Source organism: Rhinoraja longicauda, chromosome 26 (genome assembly GCF_053455715.1).
Source record: "Rhinoraja longicauda isolate Sanriku21f chromosome 26, sRhiLon1.1, whole genome shotgun sequence".
In the NCBI taxonomy this organism is placed as follows: Eukaryota; Metazoa; Chordata; class Chondrichthyes; order Rajiformes; family Arhynchobatidae; genus Rhinoraja; species Rhinoraja longicauda.
In genome coordinates this window covers 10,196,374-10,220,493 of record NC_135978.1, presented here as the reverse complement: position 1 = coordinate 10,220,493, position 24,120 = coordinate 10,196,374, and the positions used below count along the sequence as shown (strand labels likewise).

The 24,120-nt window shown below is 40.5% G+C and overlaps 1 protein-coding gene across 1 annotated transcript in view; it reads left to right on the top strand.

The window, feature by feature from the left end:
• Positions 1-24,120, top strand: part of tyw1 (tRNA-yW synthesizing protein 1 homolog (S. cerevisiae)) — a 119,002-nt gene that overhangs the window by 79,025 nt on the left and 15,857 nt on the right. Inside the window, exons 14-15 of the mRNA XM_078422461.1 lie at positions 18,710-18,820; positions 23,376-23,543. Coding sequence (XP_078278587.1) covers positions 18,710-18,820; positions 23,376-23,543 — 279 coding nt within the window. The remainder of the gene's footprint in view (positions 1-18,709; positions 18,821-23,375; positions 23,544-24,120) is intronic.

The window sequence follows — 24,120 nt, the reverse complement described above, 5'->3', positions numbered from 1 at the left end:
ACTAAATCTCGTTGTCATGATTTTTTTTCGTTACTTGTCTTTCCAATTCCTTAGTCCAGGACTTCAAATAATCCATTAGACAGCAAAGATTCAGAAGCAGGTTGTGGTTTTATTTAGAAAACAATTTAAGATATTAAAGGGCACAAAATATGATTGCGTAAGTAAATCTAAGTGAGTATTGTAAAAAAAAAAAATCGATCAATTATTAGCTGGCCTGATAATACTCCTGGCTAAAACAACCCAGTGTTTTTTTGCAAGATGTTTTGGGATTTATATTGGTGATCTGGGAATAAAACTTCATGACTCTGCCCATTATTTCATCAAAATCACAAATGACTGATTTTGCTTAGTATTTTTTGAGTTCCTCAATCCTTAAAATTATTCTTCACACATTGTGTACAAGGCATACCAAATTTATGTCTTGTTTTCTATATTTAAATTCCTCTTCAATTGACTGTGTTTTAACATCTTGAGTATTGACTTGCCATTACTCAATATTTGGGTCAAGAACAACCTGCAATGGAAATATATCATGTGGTTTATATATTATGTAAATTGAATATAGCAATATAGAAAATTAGTCTACCAGGACTGATTTTGTGATGATAATATATCAAGTAATTTTGTTTCCTGTGCAGCAAAATCACCATTATCAATTTGATAAATTCACTCTGCTGTATCTTGACCATTAATATTTGTTTTCACTAGGGAACAGGATTCTTCAACGTAATAATGAAGAAGGAAAAGTTGAGACACTTAGATATGTTAAAAATTCTTAACATAGGAGACACTAGCAAAGTTGGGAGAATTTTTAAGTGAGCAGGGCCAGTTGGGATGTATCCAATGATTTTAAAGGGTGCAGAGGAATGAGATCAGGTGATACTGACGTTAATCTTTCAATCATCTTTGAATACGGTGGTGGTGTCAGAAGACTGGAGAGTAGCAAATGTTACTTCCTTGTTCAAAGAAGGAGTGAGGAAAGTACAGCAACTCCATGCCAGTCAGGTCAAGTCAAGTCCATTTTATTTGTATAGCACATTTAAAAACAACCCACGTTGACCAAAGTGCTGTACATCTGATTAGGAAAAAAATGAAACATAAAGTAGCACGCAAACATAACAGCACATACAAAACAGTTCACAGCGCCTCCTCAATGAGCCTCAAACGCTAGGGAGTAGAAATAGGTTTTGAGCCTGGACTTAAAGGAGTCGATGGAGGGGGCAGTTCTGATGGGGAGAGGGATGGGAAAGTTTTCAGAAATATTAATCTGACCCAGGATTAATATTCACGTGAAAGAAAATAGATTAATAAAATCAAACTGCAATAGATTTGTTAAGGGCAAATCATGTTTAACCAATTCTATAGAATTCTTTGATGACGCAGCAGAATTGTTCAATGTAGTACACGTGAACTTCCAGCAAGCGTGTGATAAGTGCCACGTATCAGGCTTATTGGCAAAGATGAAGCATGTGATACAATGAGGACATTAATAGCATGGATATACACCGATCAGCCAAAACATTAAGACCTGATGAGCCAAAAACTTATGACCACCTGCCTAATATGCTGTTGGTCCTCCGTGTGCAGCCTCATACGCAGCAAGGTATGATCCACTGGGTATTGTGACACATTCCTCCTGTGACCACCGTTAAAATTTTCTGTGACTCGTGCCACAGTAGACCTTCTGTCGGGTCGGACCAGACGGGATAACCTTCGTTGCCCTCGCGCATCGATGAGCCTTGGGCGCCCAACACCCTGTCGCCGGTTTGTGGTTTGTCCCTCCTCGGACCACTGTCGGTAGGTACTCACCACTGCTGACCGGGAGCACCCCACAAGCCTTGCCGTTTCAGAGATGCTCTGACCCAGTCGTCTGGCCATAACAATTTGGCCCTTGTCAAAGTCGCTCATGTCTTTACTCCTGCCCATTTCTCCTGCATCCAACTCATCAACTTCAAGAATTGACTGTTCACTTGCTGTCTGATATATCTCACCCCTTGACAAGTGCCATTGTAACAAGATAATCAATGTTATTCACTTCACCTGTCAGTGGTCGTAATGTTTTGGCTGATTGGTGTATAGTTAGCTAAGTGATAAATAAGACAATGGTGTTGAATCTCCCTTTATTAAACTGGAGGAAGATGCATTGTGATGTACCAATAGGATCGGTGTTGGGACAGCAGCAGATCGAAAGGTATCAACTGTAACATCACTACTCAGAAAAGAAAGAAGAGGACAACAGACTCATCAGCTTGACATCAAGTATCGGGACACTGCTGGGATGAGGATTACAGGATACAATGATTAGGCTCAATGATTGTGATGATGGAAAGGATTTCTGTCCAGATCGTGAGATATTAAATGTGAGGAGAAAACGGAGAGATATTATAGGTTCAGGATCTTCGAAGGTAGATCCACTGCCAGCTTAGATGAAGCATGTCCTATGATGCCACGGGATACAAGAGAGGAGATATGAAAGTTCTGAGGAATGTTTTCCAAATTTCCAACTACAAGCATGAGGATAGGACATGTAGAAGCAAGGAACTGCAGATGCTGGTTTACACAGAAGAACACACTGCTGGAGTAACTAGGTGCGTCAGGCAGCATCTCTGGAAAACATGGAAAGGTGACATTTTGTTTCGGGAGCCATCTTCAGACTGATTGTGGCGGGTGGGGTTGGGAAGGGAGAAAACTGGGAGAGAGGAGAGGCAGGACAAAGCATGATAGGTAATAGGTGGACACAGCTAGATGGGTGGGTGGTTGATTGGTGTCAGAGTAGACAATTCAACCATCATCGATCAAAGTCACAAATCTTAGGCAGTTACCTTAAAAGCTCTAACCTTTACAACAGGCTGGGGAACAGTATTAGTTTAGTTTTTAGTTTAGTTTAGAGATATAGTGCGGAAACAGGCCCTTCAGCCCACCGGGTCCGTGCCGACCAGCGATCCCCATTTATTAACACTATCCTACACCCACTTGGGACAATTTTTTACATTTACCAAGCCAATTAACCTACATACTTGTACGTCTTTGGAGTGTGGGAGGAAACTGAAGATCTCGGAGAAAACCCACGCAGGTCACGGGGAGAACGTACAAACTCTGTACAGACAGCACCCAGACAGACAGTAACTTTGAGGGTATGAGGCGTGAATTGTCCAAGATAGACTGGCGATTGATGCTGAAGGGGTTGACGGTGGACATGCAATGGAAGGCATTTAAAGGTCGCATGGATGAACTACAACAAGTGTTCATCCCAGTTTGGCAAAACAAACAAACCAGGAAAGGTAGTGCATCCGTGGCTAACAAGGGAAATCAAGGATAGTATTAAAACAAAAGATGAAGCATACAGATTAGCCAGAAAAAGTAGCATACCAGAGGACTGGGAGAAATTCAGAGTCCAGCAGAGGAGGACAAAGGGCTTAATTAGGAAAGGGAAAATAGATTATGAGGGAAAACTGGCAAGGAACATAAAAACAGACTGCAAAAGCTTTTATAGATATGTCAAGAGAAAAAGATTAGTTAAGGCAAATGTAGGTCCCTTGCAGTCGGAAACAGTCGAATTGATCATAGGGAACAAGGAGATGGCAGACCAATTGAACAAATACTTTGGTTCTGTCTTCACTAAGGAAGACATAAACCGTCTGCCGGAAATAGGGGGGGACCGGGGGTCTAAAGAGATGGAGGAACTGAGGGAAATCCAGGTTAGTCGGGAAGTGGTGTTAGGTAAATTAAATGGATTAAAGGCAGATAAATCCCCAGGGCCAGATAGGCTGCATCCCAGAGTGCTTAAGGAAGTAGCCTCAGAAATAGTGGATGCATTAGTGATAATTTTTCAAAACTCTTTAGATTCTGGAGTAGTTCCTGAGGACTGGAGGGTAGCTAATGTAATCCCACTTTTTAAAAAGGGAGGGAGAGAGAAAACGGGGAATTATAGACCAGTTAGCCTAACATCGGTAGTGGGGAAAATGCTAGAGTCAGTTATTAAAGATGTGATAGCATTACATTTGGAAAGTGGTGAAATCATCGGACAAAATCAGCATGGATTTACCAAAGGCAAATCATGTCTGACGAATCTTATAGAATTTTTCGAGGATGTAACTAGTAGAGTGGATAAGGGAGAACCAGTCGATGTGTTATATCTGGACTTTCAGAAGGCCTTCGACAAGGTCCCACATAGGAGATTGGTGTACAAACTTAAAGCACACGGTATTGAGGGTTCAGTGTTGAGGTGGATAGAAAATTGGTTGGTGGACAGGAAGCAAAGAGTAGGAATAAACGGGTCCTTTTCGGAATGGCAGGCAGTGACTAGTGGGGTACCGCAAGGCTCAGTGCTGGGACCCCAGTTATTTACAGTGTATATTAATGATTTGGACGAGGGAATTGAATGCAACATCTCTAAGTTTGCGGATGACACGAAGCTGGGTGGCAGTGTTAGCTGCGAGGAGGATGCTAGGAGGCTGCAGAGTGACTTGGATAGATTAGGCGAGTGGGCAAATGCATGGCAGATGCAATATAATGTGGATAAATGTGAAGTTATCCACTTTGGCGGCAAGAACAGGAAAGCAGAGTATTACCTGAATGGTGACCGATTGGGAGAAGGGGAGATGCAACGTGACCTGGGTGTCATGGTGCACCAGTCATTGAAAGCAAGCATGCAGGTGCAGCAGGCAGTGAAGAAAGCGAATGGTATGTTGGCATTCATAGCAAGAGGATTTGAGTTTAGGAGCAGGGAGGTTCTGCTGCAGTTGTACAGGGCCTTGGTGAGACCGCACCTGGAGTATTGTGTGCAGTTTTGGTCTCCTAACCTGAGGAAAGACGTTCTTGCCTTAGAGGGAGTACAGAGAAGGTTCACCAGATTGATCCCTGGGATGGCGGGACTTACATATGAGGAAAGACTAGATAGACTGGGCTTGTACTCGCTGGAATTTAGAAGACTGAGGGGGGATCTTATAGAAACATATAAAATTCTTAAGGGGTTGGAGAGGCTAGATGCGGGAAGATTGTTCCCGATGTTGGGGGAGTCCAGAACCAGGGGTCACAGCTTAAGGATAAGGGGGAAGTCTTTTCGGACCGAGATGAGAATACATTTCTTCATACAGAGAGTGGTGAGTCTGTGGAATTCTCTGCCACAGAAGGTAGTTGAGGCCAGTTCATTGGCTATATTTAAGAGGGAGTTAGATGTGGCCCTTTTTGCTAAAGGGATCAGGGGGTATGGAGAGAAGGCAGGTACAGGCGATTGAGCTGAATGATCAGCCATGATCATATTGAATGGCGGTGCAGGCTCGAAGGGCCAAATGGCCTACTCCTGCACCTATTTTCTATGTTTCTATTCGGGATTGAACCCGGGTCTCCGGCGCTGCATTCGCTGTAAGGCAGCAACTCTACCGCTGCACCACTGTGCCGCCCTAAATTGAAGACCGCAGCGAGCAGGGTTTGAACCTGCACGGAGAGACCCCATTGAATTTCATGTCCAACGCCTTAACCACTCGGCCAGAGCTGCTATTAAACATTGATGCAATTGGGGCTGGCAAGTGGAAATTGTTTTAATATGTACAAGTACTTTGTTTACTACATTTTCCATGTTCTTTATGAAACAATATGTTTAACCAGCCAATAGCATGCATACATTTTTCATTGATCAAGGAGAAATGCAGTCCTGGTAAAAAGCTGTGCCACACTGTGGCATTTTTATTCATTGTACCTACAAAGGGCGATGGCTTAGAAGAATGAGTGCCCAGTCATTCGGTTTTCATTGGTGTAATTAAAATCATAAGAAAAATGTAACAAATGTTTTTTTGTTTAGGAAAGAAGTTGGACATTACAACTACACCTAGGATAATAAATAGGCAGACGTGTAAACATTACTTACACTAATGAGCTAATTGGTGTTTTTGTAGACCGCATAAGAACTGTGATGAATCATTACAACAAACAGTGACAATCAGGAGGTGTCCAAGAATCTATCCCGTGAAATGCTCTTCAATATTCAGTCTGAGTAAATACTGGGTTTATATCATTAAGTTTTAAAAGGGAATTGAATATTCTGTACATAAGATTAAAATACTATCCTTTTTTTGGATAATTAATTCTTCATACTTTTTGTACTTTGGTTTTGCATTTTTATGGTCTAATTTACTTAGAATAATTTATAACTTGTATCGTTTTTTTTGTTTGTGATTGTGCCTAATAAGCCTGTAAAGCTGCAGCAAGTAATAATTTAATTGTGCCAGTTCATATCTGGTGTACATGACAAATAAACAGTCTTGACTTATCCTTGTGTGAAAGTTTCAGTTGGCACCTAACGTCCAGTTATCTTTTTCTTCTTGCCACCGATTGAAACAAAAGTATTTACTATTAAACATATTTGCCCAACATTTTGTATGCTGCTAAGCCCTGGTCATCTAATTTTTCATGTGTGGCTGTCTGTTAATTTTCATCATGTGGTCGGAGGACCTAACATGGTCCAATAACACTGCTGCGCTGGTCAAGAAGGCACAGCAACGACTGTTCTACCTAAGAACACTGAAGCAGTCTGGTCTACCCCAACAGCTGCTGACGACATTCTACCGCTGCACCATAGAGAGCATCCTAACACATGGCATCCCTGTGTAGTACCTCAGCTGCACAGAGGCAGAAAGGAAAGCTCTTCAGCGGGTAGTCCATAGAGCTCGGAGGACCATCGGAACACAGCTACCAGCCTTGGAAGGCATCTACAACACACGATGCCTCAGAAAAGCCACCAGCATCCACGAAGACTGCAACAGTCTGTTCGAACTCCTTCCATCGGGCAGACGATACAAGGCCTTCTATGCCCGCACCTCCAGACTCAGGAACAGCTTCATCCCCAGCGCCATAGCTGCTATGAACCGGTCCTGCTGAGCTGGATGGTCCAAATGCACAGTGATCCGGCACAGATCTACTTGCACTTTATTCTGTCTTAAAACTTTTACAATTTGTTTCGTTGGGTTGTTGTTGTTTAAATTAATTAAATTATTGCATCGTATGGGAGGCACATTCCCAATCTCGTTGTACCCCTGGACAATGACAATAAAGATATATTGTATTGTGATCTTTATGTGTCAAGATTGTAAACGCAACCCGCACTAAATTGTACTCATCTTAAATCAGCATCTTCATGCAGAGGTGACAGTGTCAGTGAAAATATTGTTTTCAGTCATTTTATTAATTTTGGCTGGACATCATTGATATTTGGAAAGATGCAAATCAGAATTTGTTTTTTGAGTTTTCCATCAGTTTGAAAAACAGTACAGCTCGGGAACAGGCCCTTTGGCCCACAATGACTGTGCTGAACATGATGTGAAGTTATATGCTCCATTTGACCTGCATACGATCCATATCTCTCCATTCTTTTCATATTCATCTGCCACTCCAAAAGTGTCCTAAATGCAACGCTCATATCTTCCTCCACCACCACCCCAGGCATCCACTATCCATCAGTGTAAAAAAACGTGTCCTGCACATCTCTTTTAAAGTTTCCCCCCTCAGCTGAAAGCTCTACCCTCCAGTCTTGGTCATTTTCAGCTTGGGAAAAAGATTCTGAGCCCTCTCCTAAGCCAATGGGATGATCAGAACTGCACACAATACTCCAAACGCAGCTTAACCAAACCCAAGAACCATGGAATTTATTGGTTTGATCATTAACAATGTTATAAACTCAGAATGAAAGAGTGGGTAAAATCTTTCAAGGTGATTTCAACAACATAGAATTTATACCAAGATTGACATCTTTATTTAAGTGACCTTCAGTGGAAATATAGTTGGACTTCAAAGTCAGATATCAATTAAGATATTCTTCCAGCCAGAAGGTATCTATGCTGATGAGCATTGTTGAAGATCTGACATTGATTGAAGAGGATTATGAATTGGGAAGTGCCTGGGCATAGATACAGTGCAGGATAACAAGTGATAATGAGAAAAGATTGCTGAAAAATCAATGGTGCTTGCAAGCCGAAACTATTTATTGAAGTGGACTACTGGATGACGAGATTCTGCAAAAATAATCAGCATTCACTGGCATAGGGATCTACATTTTTCTTCGTCCGTATGTTTAAAATCATTGGGATAGCTTAGAATCTTTACAGAATTAATTAACCATACTTATTTAATATTCAAAGAAATGACCTGAACAGAATCTGGGTTATGAATTTTAAACTTTGTATGTTTGATTTCAAAATTAAACTAAATTAAAAGAGAGATAGCTTCCACTTTCAATATTTAATATTTTCACTCTCAGCACATTGGTAACACCACATTGTTTAAAATAAAATTTTAAACACAAATTTAGTTCACTATATATTTGGTAATTGAATCTTCAGTCTATTTTTTTTGCTTGAGGCATACGTTTTTAACAAGGTAATGATTACTTATTGATCTAAGCAGGTAGTCATGGAAGATACAAAGTAAGAATTAGAACAGCAATCAAATGAAAACACAACTGATAGCCGCAGTTATTTGCCTTTTCTTTCTCACTGATTTATTTGATTATATGTCAATCAAAATGATTAATTCAGGTTTTTTTTGTGGATGAATGAATGGAAAATGCAATGTTTTAATCTGGTATTTAATTTAAAGATTGTGCACAGACTTGGGAATTTTGAATAGTAGGTAGAGAATTCTTTGAATATGTTTTTACAGTGGAAATATAGAATTGCTTTCAGGAATTACATTCACCATCAATGTACTGTTTTGCAGCATGTCTCAGATCACCGGATTTATATCTTCATATTTTACTATTCACATTAACACGGTTGTTAAATGTATAACAGTGGGTCAATAAATGTTTTGTTTGCAAGCTGAAGTATGCAATAGCACGAAGTCCAAGATGCCTAATTATGCTGAACAGTGTAAACACTTGAAGACCATTTTTTCAGGCTTCACCAATATAGTAATCAGCTAAGTTCAAGGCCAGGACTATGAAGAAGCAAAAAGCCCAGAGTTGGCAGGTACAGTGGCTTAGGGATCAGAGCTGATGGATGGATAACTGAATTAGGGCTAACTTTACTTGCCAGGATTCATTGTGGCAGGTAATCAGAAGTGATGGCAGATTTACCGTGGTAATCGGGGTGGGTGACAATTGTTAATCAGAGAGCAGATGCAGTATTGGTCATTGTAGATAGGTTTGGAAATCAGGAGGAGATTAGGTTAGTCAGAGGTGAGACAGGACTAAGCTTGATAGTTGATCATTTGGTCATCTGGGAGTATTACATTAGTTTAGCGATATCACAATGTGAGACATGGGAGTCCGCTTTGAAGGTAGTCTGATATGATTGAGGTGGAGGACGTATCAGCAGGTTAGTGCATGGGGTAACAGGGGAGATGTCATGCTTGGGTGTGTCTGCAAGTCACCCCAAGACCAATGTAGGATCTTTAAGAGGTTGAAAAGGGAGCCAGGTAATGACCTAGCATGGAGGGAACGTTGGATGAAAATGTTGAATTGAACGGGTGAAAACTTCCTTAGTAAAGCTTCATGCATGCTTTTGGAAATTATGGATGGGACCTCGAGGTGTGCATGCCAGTGTTAGTCTCTTCATTGTCTCAGTGCACACGATGCACAAAAAAAACAGGGCAAGAGCCACTGGTTTCACGCTTTGTGAATGAAGTCCTTCATTTTCAATAAAGTATAATTTTTAATTGAAAGTTGATTATATAATACACGAAATCAGCGTGGAAGTGATTTAATTTCCATTTCTATGTTCTTTTGCATGCACCATTGTTCTGACCTACTTTCTGTCTTTTGATAGGATATTATTAGTAAAAATTAAGTGTCTGAACAATTATCTATTTTTACACTTTGCTGATGCTCAAGCTTGGGTGGATTAGTTAATACAATCCTATTGTAGATAGTGGTATTTGTAATTATACTCGGGTAATCATTGATTGCACGATCATTCGCAAAAGTTGTATGTTTCTTCTTGGCATATCCAACCCAGAATAACATTTTTGCTCCATAACAGGATGATAAATTGGATGTTTGCATGTGCCAAATGGGTACTTTTATCCCCCAATGCCAAAATGCAGACCACCAATAATAATATTTGGTAAATTTGAGACATTGAGAAGTTGTTGAAGAAATTGCTTTTGTAGCTCTCTCATTTACTGGCACAAATGGCAGCTGCTTGCTCAGCTCCCCTGTTGCTGATTCACAGTTTGGGAGGTGGGTGAGCACCATTAATGTGCACTCGTCATGGCAACTGTACAAGCTGTCATGGAGATGAGGGAAAACAGAACAAGAGGGGAGAGAAGTGGGGAAAACAGTGAATCGAATGCACCAGACTCTGTTGAGGCCCGCACATGATGAAGAGGCCTCGCGCTGTGATATAGCCACCTTCACTGTGGTCCACAAGCTGCATACTAGCAGAGCAGATGACCCGCCATAGTTCTATATTGGATCATGTCGCCTGACTGGCTGTATGATTTGCTCCTTGTTTAACTGTGAGTGAATATTGAAAATCATTTGTCGCAATCTTTTGATCCAGTTCCTGGCAATACATCTGAAGCATGTAATCCATATATTGATTCTGTGTGTGCAAATGACAATAACATTCATGTTTTGGCAACTCCCAATCTCCGGGAATCACTAGTCCAATTACTCAGTGGATGGAACTTGAACTAGAAATGGACACAAACACTTCAAAAAATTCACTATTTACACGTGATAAGATATAGATGGATGTTTTTTTATTCTTATCAAGTTTCAAAACTATGGTTACTTAAGTGATTTGAAGTAAACCTCTGCCTCCCAGTATTGTATTCCACTTGTTACTCAATCCTTGTACCAGCTCCTGTATTTAGCTGGTCGCATAGTGTATCCACTTGTCCAGCTCTCACAGTTGTACTTTATATAATCCTCTGTATAATTTATCTATACTAACTTGTAAATAACGTCATCCTTGGGTGGATTCTTGATTAGTATTGGTGTCGAGGGTTATGGGGAGAAGGCAGGAGAATGTGGTTAAGAGGGAAAGATAGATCAACCATGATTGAATGGCGGAGTGGACTTGATGGGCCAAACGGCCTAATTCTGCTCCTATCACTTATGAACTTGTGAGTGGAAAATAGAAACACATGGCTCCAACTGGACATCTGGCAGTTACACGCGAAATATGACAGCAAATGACGGACATTATACTTAAGTTAGGCAAATTAACACTCTTGCATGAGACTTTAGCAATTTGAACATTTGGACAATTTTTTCATTGCATCAGGATTAACACTCTAGGGCTTGAGGTTCTAATTCAGCTCTAGGGAAATTTAAAGCCGATAATCTATTAAATAATATTCCTAACCAGACAATCTGTGTTGGTAGGCCATGTGTGTGTTTTTTTAATGTTAGTTAAAAATCACGAGTGATCCTTTTCACATGTTGGCTTCTTAATCCTTGCTTCATTCAGCCGATTACTATACTTTCTTGACTTAGGTAGCTGGAATGTGTTCTTAAGTGATGAGTGTACATTCTATGCTGCAGTCAAAGGATCTTGATCCTGAAGCATTAATTCTGTTTCTTTTCCCATTAATGCTGCTTGACATGCAGGATATTTCTGTTTCTGTCGGAGCATACATTCTTTGTTGGGTAAACAAAACTCTACTTGAGAAGATTACTCAGTTGTGTGATTTGATGTGTCTTACGTTTACACAAAGGATATTCTTGCCTACTCACTTGAAATTAACGTAGAAGGAATCAATGAACATTCCCCAGACTGATTCTCATGATTGAGTAGACTAGACAGACATTCTCCGGAGTTCAGAAGAATGAGAAAGATCTCATTGAAATTTAGAGGGCTTTGGAGACAGCAGGAACTGCAGATAAAGGTTCACAAAAAAGGACACGAAGTGCTGGAGTAACTCAGCGGGTCAAGCAGCAGCTCTGGAGAACATGAATAGGTGACATTTTGGGTCTGGACCTTTCAAGAGAATGATTGTGATGGGTAGGATGGGAAAAGAAGAGCAAGTGTGAGCTGGAAACAGGTGAGGTGTGTGTGTGTGTGTGGGTGGGGGGGGGGGGTTGATGGGCAGATGGTTGGACAAAGGCCTGAGATGAAAAGACAAACGTGAGATAAGAGGTGCGAATTGTGAAGACAGAAGAAGGAATACAGGTGGAAGGAGAGAAATGGATGCTAGTCCAGGTGGGGCACAGGGAAGGGGTTGATTGTAGGATAGTTCCCTGTAATTGGAGATTTAGACAGTAGACAATAGGTGCAGGAGTAGGCCATTCGGCCCTTTGAGCCAGCACCACCATTCAATGTGATCATGGCTGATCAACTACAATCAGTACCCCGTACCTGCCCTCTCCCCATACCTCCTGACGCCGCTATCATTAAGAGCTCTATCTGACTCTCTTGAAAGCATCCAGAGAATTGACCTCCACTGCCTTCTGAGGCAGAGTTCCACAAATTTACAACTCTCTGAGTGAATACGTTTTTCCTCATCTCCGTTCTAAATGGCCTACCCCTTATTCTTAAACTGTGGCCCCTGGTTCCGGACTCCCCCAACATTGGGAACATGTTTCCTGCCTCTAGCGTGTCCAATCCCTTAATAATCTTATATGTTTCAATAAGATCCCCTCTCATCCTTCTAAATTCCAGTGTATACAAGCCCAGTCTGTCCAGTCTTTCAACATATGACAGTCCCGCCATTCCGGGAGTTGACCATCCTTTAGGTTGTAAACTATCCAAGTGGAATACCTCATATTACAACCCAACGGTACGAACATTGAATTCTCCTATTGTAGGGCATTAACCTACAATCACCACACATCCCAATCCCCCCCCCCCACCTTGATCTGGATATTGAGGGAATTAAATGATAAGAGGATAGTGCAGGAAAATGGAACTGAGGTAGCAGATTAACCATGACCGTGAAAATCAGCAGAACACATACTCAAGAGACTAGAAAGACTACCCCTGCCCCTAAATTCTTCAGGTGTAGGAAAGAACTGCAGATGCTGGTTTAAATCAAAGATTGACACAAAATGATGGAGTAACTCAGCGGGACAGGCAGCATCTCTGGAGTGGATGACATTTTGGATCAAGACTGATGTCCGGGGAGTGGGTGGTATGGAGATAAAACGCAGTTGGAGACGGTAAGACTGGTCATAGAACTGGGAAGGGGAGGGGATGGAAAGAGGGTAAGCAAAGGCTACTTGAAGTTAGAGGTCAATGTTCATTCCGCTCGGGTGTAAGCTGCCCAAGCGAAATATTAGGTGCTGGGCCTCACTCTGACAATGGAGGAGGCCCAGGACAGAAAGGTCAGTGTGCGAATGGGAGTGGGAGTTAAAGTGTTGAGCAACCGGGAGATCGGGTAGGTTTAGGCGAACTGATCGGAGGTGTTCAACGAAACGATCACCGAGCCTGTGCTTGGTCTCGCCGATACACTGGAGTCCACACCTGAAACAGTAGATACAGTAGATGAGGTTGAAGGAGGTGCAATTGAACCTCTGCCTCACCTGAAAAGACTGTCGGGGTCCTTGGACGGAGTTGAGGGGGAAGGCACAGAGACAGCTGATGCATCTCCTGCGGTTGCAGGGGAAAGTACCTAGGGAGCGGGTGGTTTGGATGGGAAGGGACGAGTTGACCAGGGAGTTGCAGAGGGAACGGTCTCTGCGGTAAGTGGAAAGGTGGAGATGGGAGGATGTGGCTGGTGGTGGGATCCCGTTGGAGGTGGCAAAAATATCAGAGGATTATGTGCTGTATGCGACGGCTGATGGGGTGGAAGGTGAGGACAAGGGGGACTCTGTCCTTGTTACGAATGTGGGGAGGGGGAGCAAGAGAGGAGCTGAAGGATATCGAGGAGACCCTATTGGGGGCCTCATCTATAATGGAAGAGGACATCTCTGATGACCTGGTATGGAACACCTCATCTTGGGCGCAGATGCGACATAGACAGAAAAATTGGGAGTAGCGGATAGAGTCTTTACAGGAAGCAGGGTGCGAAGAAGTGTAGTCTAGATAGCTATGGGAGTCAGGGGTTTTATAATAGATGTCAGTCGATAGTCTGTCTCCTGTGATGGCGACGGTGAGATCTAGAAACGGTCGGGAGATGTCGGAGATGGTCCAAATGAATTTGAGTGCAGGATGGAAATTAGTAGTAAAGTTAATTAAGTCAGTAAGTTCTGCATTGGTCAATATAGTGGAGGTAGAGTTCGGGGCTAGGGCCAGTGTACGCCTGGAACAGTGATTGGTCGACGTACCCTACAAAGAGGCAGGCATAGCTGGGGCAGATGCGAGTGCCCATAGCTAAATTCTTCATATCAGTTACAAGTTCAAATCTACAGTTGTTACTCTTTTAGACTCAACATCACTGAACAGCATTTTATAAACAGACTTTTTATTCCCCACATATCAGAAGGTATCTTTATTAATCCGTCTCAAATTAAAGGTTGGAATAAACCTTAGGCATGGCAATAAATATCTCCCAAACTAGTGACCTTTGGAATCTAGAAGGCCAAGGGCAGTAGGCATCTGTCTCACCTGCAAGCCCTCCCTGAAGGTATGTCATCCTGACATGGAAATATATTGTCACCAGCTCTAAATTTTGGATCTCTTTATGTGGCCGCTCTACCTTCACCAAAAAAGACAGCAGTGTTTTCAAAAGATAGCCCACACCATCTTCTCATGAGCTGTTCAGGATGGGCAATGAGTGCAATATCGCAGACGTTCCAAAAGACGAGTATGAACAAAAAATTTCCATTGTGTATATTCAGTATCATAATGTACCACAGTACCATAGCCATTTATCCTAATTCTCAGTGACCAAATGAAGTCGTTGTCTAAACCCAGTAAGATTAGTTGGAAACCAGCATGTAATATATGGACGAAGAAGGAAAAAATCGTTGAATTGTACATCACATGATGGAATAATTCAATACATTTATTTTTTTGTTTCTTTTTATGAATACTTAAGCTGTTAAAAAGCTAAAATCATCTATTTCTATGTCCTAGGAACGCTTTAACATCTCATTCCTTTGATTTGTTTATGTTTTCTTTTAGATTTCTGCATTCTTATCACAAACTCATCCACTGGTGGTTGTGCTTATTCCCAATTTATTTACCCGTTGCTCCACCACCCTGGTTCTCCAACTAGTTTCACTGTCCTTCTGATTAATTTTACTGATTGTATCCCTCCCAGTCACCTTCTCCTCAGCAAACAATGAACCATTCTACATTTCCTTATCATCGTCTGCTTTGATCTGTCGTTTTCACCCCTCCATATCTCTAGATTCATTCTCCCGTGACTCTCAGTCTGAAGGAGGGTCTCGAACCGAACGTCACCTATTCCTTCTCTCCAGAGATGCCGCCTGTTGCTGAGTTACTTCAGCATTTTGTGTCTATTTTTGCTGTAAACCAGCATCTGCAGTTCCTTCCTAATCCTTTCAAAGATTTCCTGCATATCAATGTTATTTCACGAAAAGTGAAGCAGTTTTCTGCTCTGGGCTTGGCAAAGTAGTAATTTTGGCCTTCTCTTGAACTTGGCAGTCTCCTTGAAACAAGACATCCAAAACTCGGCCCAGTATTCTATGTTCAGCATAATGGGAGAATTATAGGCTTAGCATTAAGTCTCTCATTTTGTCTTTATTTCTAAAGCTTCAAAGAAACATGATTTAGTTGTTAACTGAGATTCCCTCATTTTCAAGAGAAAATTGGTTAGTTCTAAAACTCATTCCAAAAATTTACTATACAATGTATATATTTTTCTTCTTATCCTTTAGTACGGAAGATATTACTTTGTTATAATGATTTGGATGTAGATGGATTGGTTAGTATGTTTGCAGACATCAAAATTGGTGGAGTTGTACACAGCGAGGGAAGCTGTCAAAGATACAGTGGGAGAGGCATAGATCGGGTGGACAGTCAAAGAAGAGAGAGCTTAGCTTTAAGGTCGCATGGAAAAAGTTTAAAGGAGTTGTGTGGTGCACGTTTTTTTTTGCACAGAATACGATGGGTGCCTGGTACCCGCTGCTAGGGGTGGAGGTGGCGATGGTGAAAGCAGATACAATAGTGGCACATAAGATGTTTTAGATAGGCACGTTTATGTGCAAGTAATGAAGGGATGTGCATCAGATACAGGCAGAAAAGAATAACCTGGCATCATGTTCAGCAAGACATTGTGGGCCAAATGGCCCGTTCCTGTGCTGCACAGTTCTAGGTTCCACGCAGTGACATCGAGTTGAGCACAGACTTAAAAACAACGAAGGAGGGAATGGAATGGGAAGCAGCTGAGTAGGATTTATTGCAGAATAGTAATTGAGAGTGGGAAGAGTAGGAGTTTATTGCTGGATAGGGCAAACCAAGACCTAGTATATCGAATGTCTCTAATGGAATTCTCTTTAAAAATTTATGATTCTGTTTAATATGGAAATATCAGTTGTGAGTTATGGAGCAAGAAGCTCCATGTAAAAATGCTTTTGTATCAGTTAATTTGATTACTTGAAAGGAACAATAAAATGTCATCTCAACTCTTGCCAAACTTTTTGAGCATTTATGAACAATGTAGTAATCATAGTGATTTACAGTTGGAGTTTTTACTATGTTACGAAAATACGTCACAAAAAATATGCAGATTATAGCACAGAAGGAGACAAATAATTGAGTTTTGCTTTCTCTTGTCTGGAGATGCAATGTCCAGCTCTGGCTCTGTTTGCACTGTCTGATCGCCCCGGCACCATTGTACCATCTACAATGTCAGATTTATCTCCCCTGACCATGTACTGAACTATAAGGGAAGTGGAAACCTGTTTTCACTTTGGCCACTTTTCCACTTGGGCACCATATCTGAGGAAGGATGTGCTGGCTCGGGAGAGTGTCCAGAGGAGGTTTACAAGAATGATCCCATGAATGAGTAGGTTAACATATGATGAGCGTTTGACGGCACTGGGCCTATATTCGCTGGAGTTTAGAAGAATGAGGGGGGGGGGATCTCATTGAAACATACAGAATAGTGAAAGACTTGGGCAGAGTGGATGTGGAGAGGATGGTTCCACTAGTGGGAGAGTCTAGGACTAGAGGTCATAGCCTCAGAATTAAAGGACGTTCTTTTAGGAAGGAGATGAGGAGGAATTTCTTTAGTGGTGGTGAATCTGCGGAATTCTTTGCCACAGAAGGCTGTTAAGGCAAAGTCAGTGGATATATTTAAGGCAGAGATAGATAGATACTTGATTAGTATGGGTGTCAGAGGTTATGGGGAGAAGACAGGAGAATGGGGTTAGGAGGAAGAGATAAGTCATCCATGATTGAATGGCGGAGTAGACTTGAAGGGCCGAATGGCCTAATTCGTCTCCTATCACGTATGATCTTATTATCTGTTGAAGAGATTTTAACTTCCCCGGCATTTAATTTTAGGAAGATATCCAAGGAGTTATTATTTTATATTTATTGTTTAAAATTCTTCCTTCCCACCTGATCTTTTTCTCGCTCTCTGTGAAGCTATTGAGGCCATTGTTCCAGATTTTACACATGGACTGTCATGTAGAAAGCAAAATGAGCTGTAGTATTCAATGCCTCTTGATAAAATCCGGCCTTATCGTGTTAGTTGCACTTGGATTCTCCCTAAGTTTTAAGCTTAACTGCTTTCTTTTTCTGATTGCTGACTTATTGTGACATTATCTCTGAAGAATAGGGTAAATCTCCAGGGTAGGCACAAAATGCTGGAATAACTCAGCGGGACAGGCAGCATCTCTGGAGAGAAGGAATGGGTGACGTTTCTGGTCGAGACCCTCTTCAATTTTCTCAACATCATCCTCCATTTTTATAACCATTATTTTGCTGTGCTGAGTGTTTGTCTTACCTCCAGATGTAGCTGTCAGATTTTTCACCAGGAAAATATGAGCAAAGTCCTGTTAGACTGCTTTCTCAAATCTTGCATTTGGTGAGAATTCAAATTTCATTTTGTTGTAATTACTGATGTGTCAGTATTGGCTTCTGCTATTTTGTCAATTTTCATTCCCCTAAACTCTTATTATTGTTGGTAATGAAAACACAAACTAAAACTTCAGTCGCTCCATCGGTGATCACATGTTTTGAACGGTACGGTAGCGCAGCGGTAGAGTTGCTGCTTTACAGCGAATGCAGCGCCGGAGACTCAGGTTCGATCCTGACTACGGGTGCTGTACTGTAAGGAGTTTGTACGTTCTCCCCGTGACCTGCGTGGGTTTTCTCCGAGATCTTCGGTTTCCTCCCACACTGCAAAGACGTACAGGTATGTAGGTTAATTGACTGGGTAAATGTAAAAATTGTCCCTAGTGTGTGTAGGATAGTGTTAGTGTGCGGGGATCACTGGGCGGTGCGGACTTGGTGGGCCGAAAAGGCCTGTTTCCGCGCTGTATCTGAAATATGAAAAAAATATATATATATGAATCTGATGGCATTGGCTACTCAGAGCCAAATAATTTGGAATTCCTTGCCTCAATAATATGAGTATGGTGATTAGTTTTTCAGAGAAAACATCTTATAAATAAATCTGAGCAGTCTCATCTCGCAGCATGGGAGTCAAAATGGATGAACACCCATTGCTTTGCACCCACACTGTGTATCTTTATACCTCTCACATATTTACATATTAACAGAAACACACATTTATTTGACACCGTGGAGCATTTCATAAACAAATGTGCCAAAGTAAATTACCAAACGTATGGAAAAATGTGTTTTGATTAAAAAACTCAATGCATTAAATTATACTTTTGTCTGTTTTCTTGCAGAAACAGCGCACAGTGTATAGATTAACCCTGGTAAAAGCTTGGAATGTGGATGAACTTCGATCCTATGCCGATCTGATAGAGATTGGGAAACCTGACTTCATTGAAGTTAAAGTAAGTCTGAATATTAGTTCGTTAGCAGAAAACCTTTGGCATATGCTCCTGTTTCATCAAATTAAATTTTAAAAATATATATTATTCAAAGAAGGCTTGTTTATTCTTTCAGATGGGAAACTGGTCAAAAGCATTGGGTTCACATTTGGTTAATAATCTCTGAAGATCTTCAAAGAAAGCCAGGTTATCAGTCTTCCTTTTCAAGGTGTGACAGTGGAACGAAGAGTTCTGACGAAGGCTCTGAGACCTATAACATTAGATCTGTTTCTAGTGCCTGCTGAATGTTTCCAGCATTTTCTACTTTTATTTCAGATTTGAAGCGTCTGTTTTATAAAATTGACTTTTCAGTGGAATAAATGCCTTCCCATTTCTCTAACTTATTAAAAATTGGACTCACCGTTAACAATTTTATTCAAAACGGATTTTTTATCATTCATATAAACTAAAGGGGTTATAGCCCTTGCAAATTGATAATCTTGATCTACATTTATTCCATGTAGACTCACAGCAACTCGCTTTTAAATTTCCAATTTACCATATGTATTTGTTTACAATAATCAAAATTCATTAAAGTTTAGGTAACAGAAATGTGAAGAATTTACAAGCTGATTGCTAATGCTGAGGTGATTTGTAATGCCAAAGCTACAGAACAGAAATGTTATTGAAATATTGGGCATTTGTTAGCTAGCACTGGACTGGTCTTAAGTTCATACAAGAATCCAAGGAAATAACCTGTTCTGCAAATTAATGTCCCATCCCAGGTTTTGTGGTGTGGTGACTGCAACACACATTCACTATCAAGTATCTCATTGGGCTAGAATTACTTGTCCAAATTAGTATGGTTTCTCTTGTGACTCAAAGTTCAGGGTTAAGTTTATTATTTTCACATGCACCGAGGTGCAGTGGAAAGTTTTGTTTTACCTGCTATCCAATCAGATCAGATAATACTATGCATAAATACAATCGAGCAAAGGAAAATATACAGAGTGCAGAATATCGTTCTCAACATTGCAGCGCACAAGTTCCAGATCAAGGTCCACAAATGAGCAGAGATGGGCTTCAAGCAACATCACTGGATGATGTGGGTGCGCAAGAACAATCTCCCTCCGTGGGATTCCTCTGGAAACCCATGACAGGTAGCAAAGCCAGACCTCCAGCTATGCAGTCTGTCAAGCAAAGAGTTTTCAATGTTTTTGTGAGAGTCAAGTGTTTAATTGCCACATGTACCGAAATGGAACAATAAAACTTATACTTGCAGCAGCTTGACAGGTTTGCTAACATTGTACTCAATTGATAACGTAATAAAACAAACAAGTCCAATAAGTCCAATAAAGAAAAAATATTAGTGCAAAATAAAACAAAAACCCCAAATCTTGCGTATAAACAAGACTGACGTAGTTCGGCATATCCCAGCCATTGAGATGTATTTAAAAAAACTGAAATATCAAATTTATACATTCTAAAAGTTGTTGATTTAAAAAAAAATTAAGACTGCAAAAGGTTTAAAAATTGAAAAACAGCATTGTTTACACAAATAGTTGAAAAAAAGATGACTTTGTTCAGTGAGCTCACAGGTCCTATGCCAGGCTTGGCTTTGGCTCCAAGAACATAGTGGTAGAATTGCTGCCTTACAGCGCGCAGAGACCTGGGTTTGATCCTGATTACAGGTGCTGCCTGTATGGAGTTTGTATGTTCTCCCTGTGACTGCGTGGGTTTTGCCCGGGTGCTCCGGTTTCCTCCCACACTCAAAAGATGTTGCAGGCATGAGAATGTGGGTTAGGAGAGATAGATTTGCCATGATTGAATGGCTGAGTAGACTTGATGGGCCAAATGGTCTAATTCTGCTCCCATCACTTATGACCTTATGAAGTACAGGTTTGTAGATTAATTGGTTTCAGAACAGGTTGTAAATTGTCCCTTATATGTAGGATAGTGCTAGTCTACGGGGATCGCTGGTCGGCATAGACTCGGTTGGCCGAAGGGGCTGTTTCAGTACTTGCAAAACTAAACTAAATTAAAGCTGAAGTAAGTGATGAGGCATCTCAGCGGGCTCCTGTCCCTCCATTGTATTTCATGTAGAATACAAGAATCCACTGTCAGCTGTCAACCAGCAAGACTGGAATCTCAATATTCATGGTTTGGGCACCTGGCTGTGTAGACTGGCTACACTAAGTACTTGTAGAAATAAATGCCGAGCTTACCCAAAACCAGAACTGATAGATTACAGTTAATGGACAACAGTAATTTCTTGGAAAAAAGCAGATTTAGGTCTTCAAAATTGTGGGGGGGAAATGGGACCATGAGAAAATAGATGAGTTGATGCCCATGCAAGAATAATAAAGGAATACATCATAACTGATAGATCATAATTTCAGATCAATACATATATATGAATCTCTTTTTTTTTAATGAAGAAAAACTAATTCTGATGATTACATTTTTAAAAATCCAATCACTTTTAAGAGTAAAGTATAACCACTTCTTCCAATAAGAAAAAAAATCAAAATATAAAATTTGCCATTTTGCATTCTGATGGTACTCATTTCAATTAGAGGATATGTAATCAATTCATTCAATTGACAGTTGGAAGGTCATAAAGTATTACTGTGCTCAACTTTAAAAATCGTTACCTGGGATTAGAACTTGTTTTGAAACTTTTGCGAATGGTTCCAAATTCAATACTGCAATTTTAAATCAATTGCAAGTTGTGTTTTATGCTTTACCATGTTATTAATTTGCTATTTTGGGTCACTTCAGTAGACAATAGCTTCCAAGGTAAATTCCAATTGGTGACAAAACTTCCTGCGCCAAATTTTGAAGTTATTACCAAAAGGAAAAGTGTACGTTATGTATTTGGTTTCTGATTCTCAGCTATATTGGGCTATTAGAGAATATTGTGCAGAAGTTATCTCATTCTGATTTGAAATGGTGGAACACACTATTTTCAATTGCAGTACATATTAGCAAGCAATTACTGTTCTCTCTTTGCAATGCATCATTGGAGTGCTCTAGATTATTGAATTGGAAAATAATTTTTGTGATACATATCCCTGTTGGAAATAACAAATACTATTATTCTTGAATATCATTAAAGTTGTGCAATTTTCCAATGAGAAATCTAGTCATGAACATTTCCTTTATATTACAAGTTATTGTGGAGCTTTTGTGGGGTTTACATTGAGATTGATTTTCAAAGGCTGGAATTTAACTTTGGCCTCATCCCTTCTAATGAGGAGATATATAATAATCTATTCAAGGTTATCAGTTTTTATATCTTTGGAAAATGTTATCTCTAGAGCAACTTGACCCTGCAGATTTCACATTGCATTTTGTTCACTGTGGGATGACCCGGTGACAATGAATATTATTTTTCTGCAATACTGTAGTAGATTATTCACAATCCTATTCTCTGCATTCTGTCCTACCAATTAACTTATACAAATTAGTAGCTACATAAAGCACCATTAATGCTAATATTGCTGTTGTTTCTCTATTTGCTATCTGAGGATGTCAATGATCAAAATTAGCGCAGAGAGGGGGAATTCTTTTCTGTTCTTGGTAAAGGCTGTAGAAATAATCTGCTTCTCTAATCATTACGGTTGTGCACCATCCTTTGAAGTAACGGATACTTGTTTAAGTATAAATGTCGACAAAGGAATTGATACTGAAAAAAAATTGATGCCTTGTTTTTGCAGACTAAACATCAGTTCCATTTAGATATGCTCATCACATGGGTTTTTTTGCCACCCATTGGTTCTCAGAGTCATGTTTTACTGGGTAACCATTGAATTATTTTCAACTATTTTAATGTACATGGAGAAGCCATACTCCTGCTGGCTTGCTTTTGACATGATAAAGCGCAATCAGCATGCAGAGTTTGCACACATTTGCAGAAATTTGGTGTTACTAGGTACAGTAATGTTCATGGTCAGTGGTCCAAATGCAGCTTGGTGGTTGGAAGCTGCAAAATACAGGCACCTATTCAAATAAAGTAGTGTATTGTGGTTATTGTACATTGTGATATTTGGTCATGTAGTCATTGTACTTTGTGATTTTTGGCAACGTGTCCAAGCTCCAACAAGATCAACATACAAATGACATCAGTAGTTCCTCAACATTACTCTGCCTCAGGGTGGAATTCTCTGCCTCAGAAGGCAGTGGAGGCCAATTCTCTGAATGCATTCAAGAGAGAGCTAGATAGAGCTCTTAAGGATAGCGGAGTCAGGGGGTATGGGGAGAAGGCAGGAACGGGGTACTGATTGGGAATGATCAGCCATGATCACATTGAATATCGGTGCTGGATCGAAGGGGCGAATGGCCTCCTCCTGCACCTATTGTCTATTGTCTATTGTCTATTACCATTCACCATTGAAAGGTATAAGCAGCTTTAGTTTCCACTCGTAGCACCTAACTAATCCCCTATCATGGCATGGAGAATCAACTCTGTATCCAATTGTTCTGTTAGACTTGGAGCTTGAATAAAATCCTGTCTTATTGACTGTATGTAAGGTCATGTAAGAATTTATATTGACAGTATTCTTAAATTATATTTCAGGGAGTGACATATTGTGGTGAAAGCTCAGCAAGTAATTTGACTATGGCAAATGTTCCTTGGCATGAGGAGGTTGTGTACTTTGTCCAACAACTGGCTGACCTTTTGATAGACTATGAAATTGCCTGTGAACACGAGCATTCAAACTGCCTCCTCATAGCACACAAAAAGGTGAGTGAGATTTTTTAAAATATTTAATTTGCAAATATCCACATTGCGTTACTTTATAAGGTCAAATTTTAATTATATAAGTGCTGAGGAAAAAAATCAGATTATATAATGACTACAATGAAGCCATGAACTTTTAAATGACAAAATCAAACATTTTCTGGGGGCTTTTTGCATTTTGTTTTGTTCTTTGGTTTAACAGTAAGTTTGTTAAAAAAAAAATTCTTAGAGGATTGGACAGGGTAAATGCAGGAAAAATGTTACCGATGTTGGGGCAGTCCAGAACCAGGAGTCACAGTTTAAGAATAAGGGGTAGGCCATTTAGGACTGAGATGAGGAAAAACTTTTTCACCCAGAGAGTTGTGAATCTGTGGAATTCTCTGCCACAGAAGGCAGTGGAGGCCAATTCACTGGATGTTTTCAAGAGAGAGTGAGATTTAGCTCTTAGGGCTAAGGGAATCAAGGGTTATGGGGAAAAAGCCGGAACGGGCTACTGATTTTGGATGATCAGCCATGATCATGTTGAATGGCGGTGCTGACTCGAAAGGCCGAATGGCCTGTTCCTGCACCTATTTTCTAT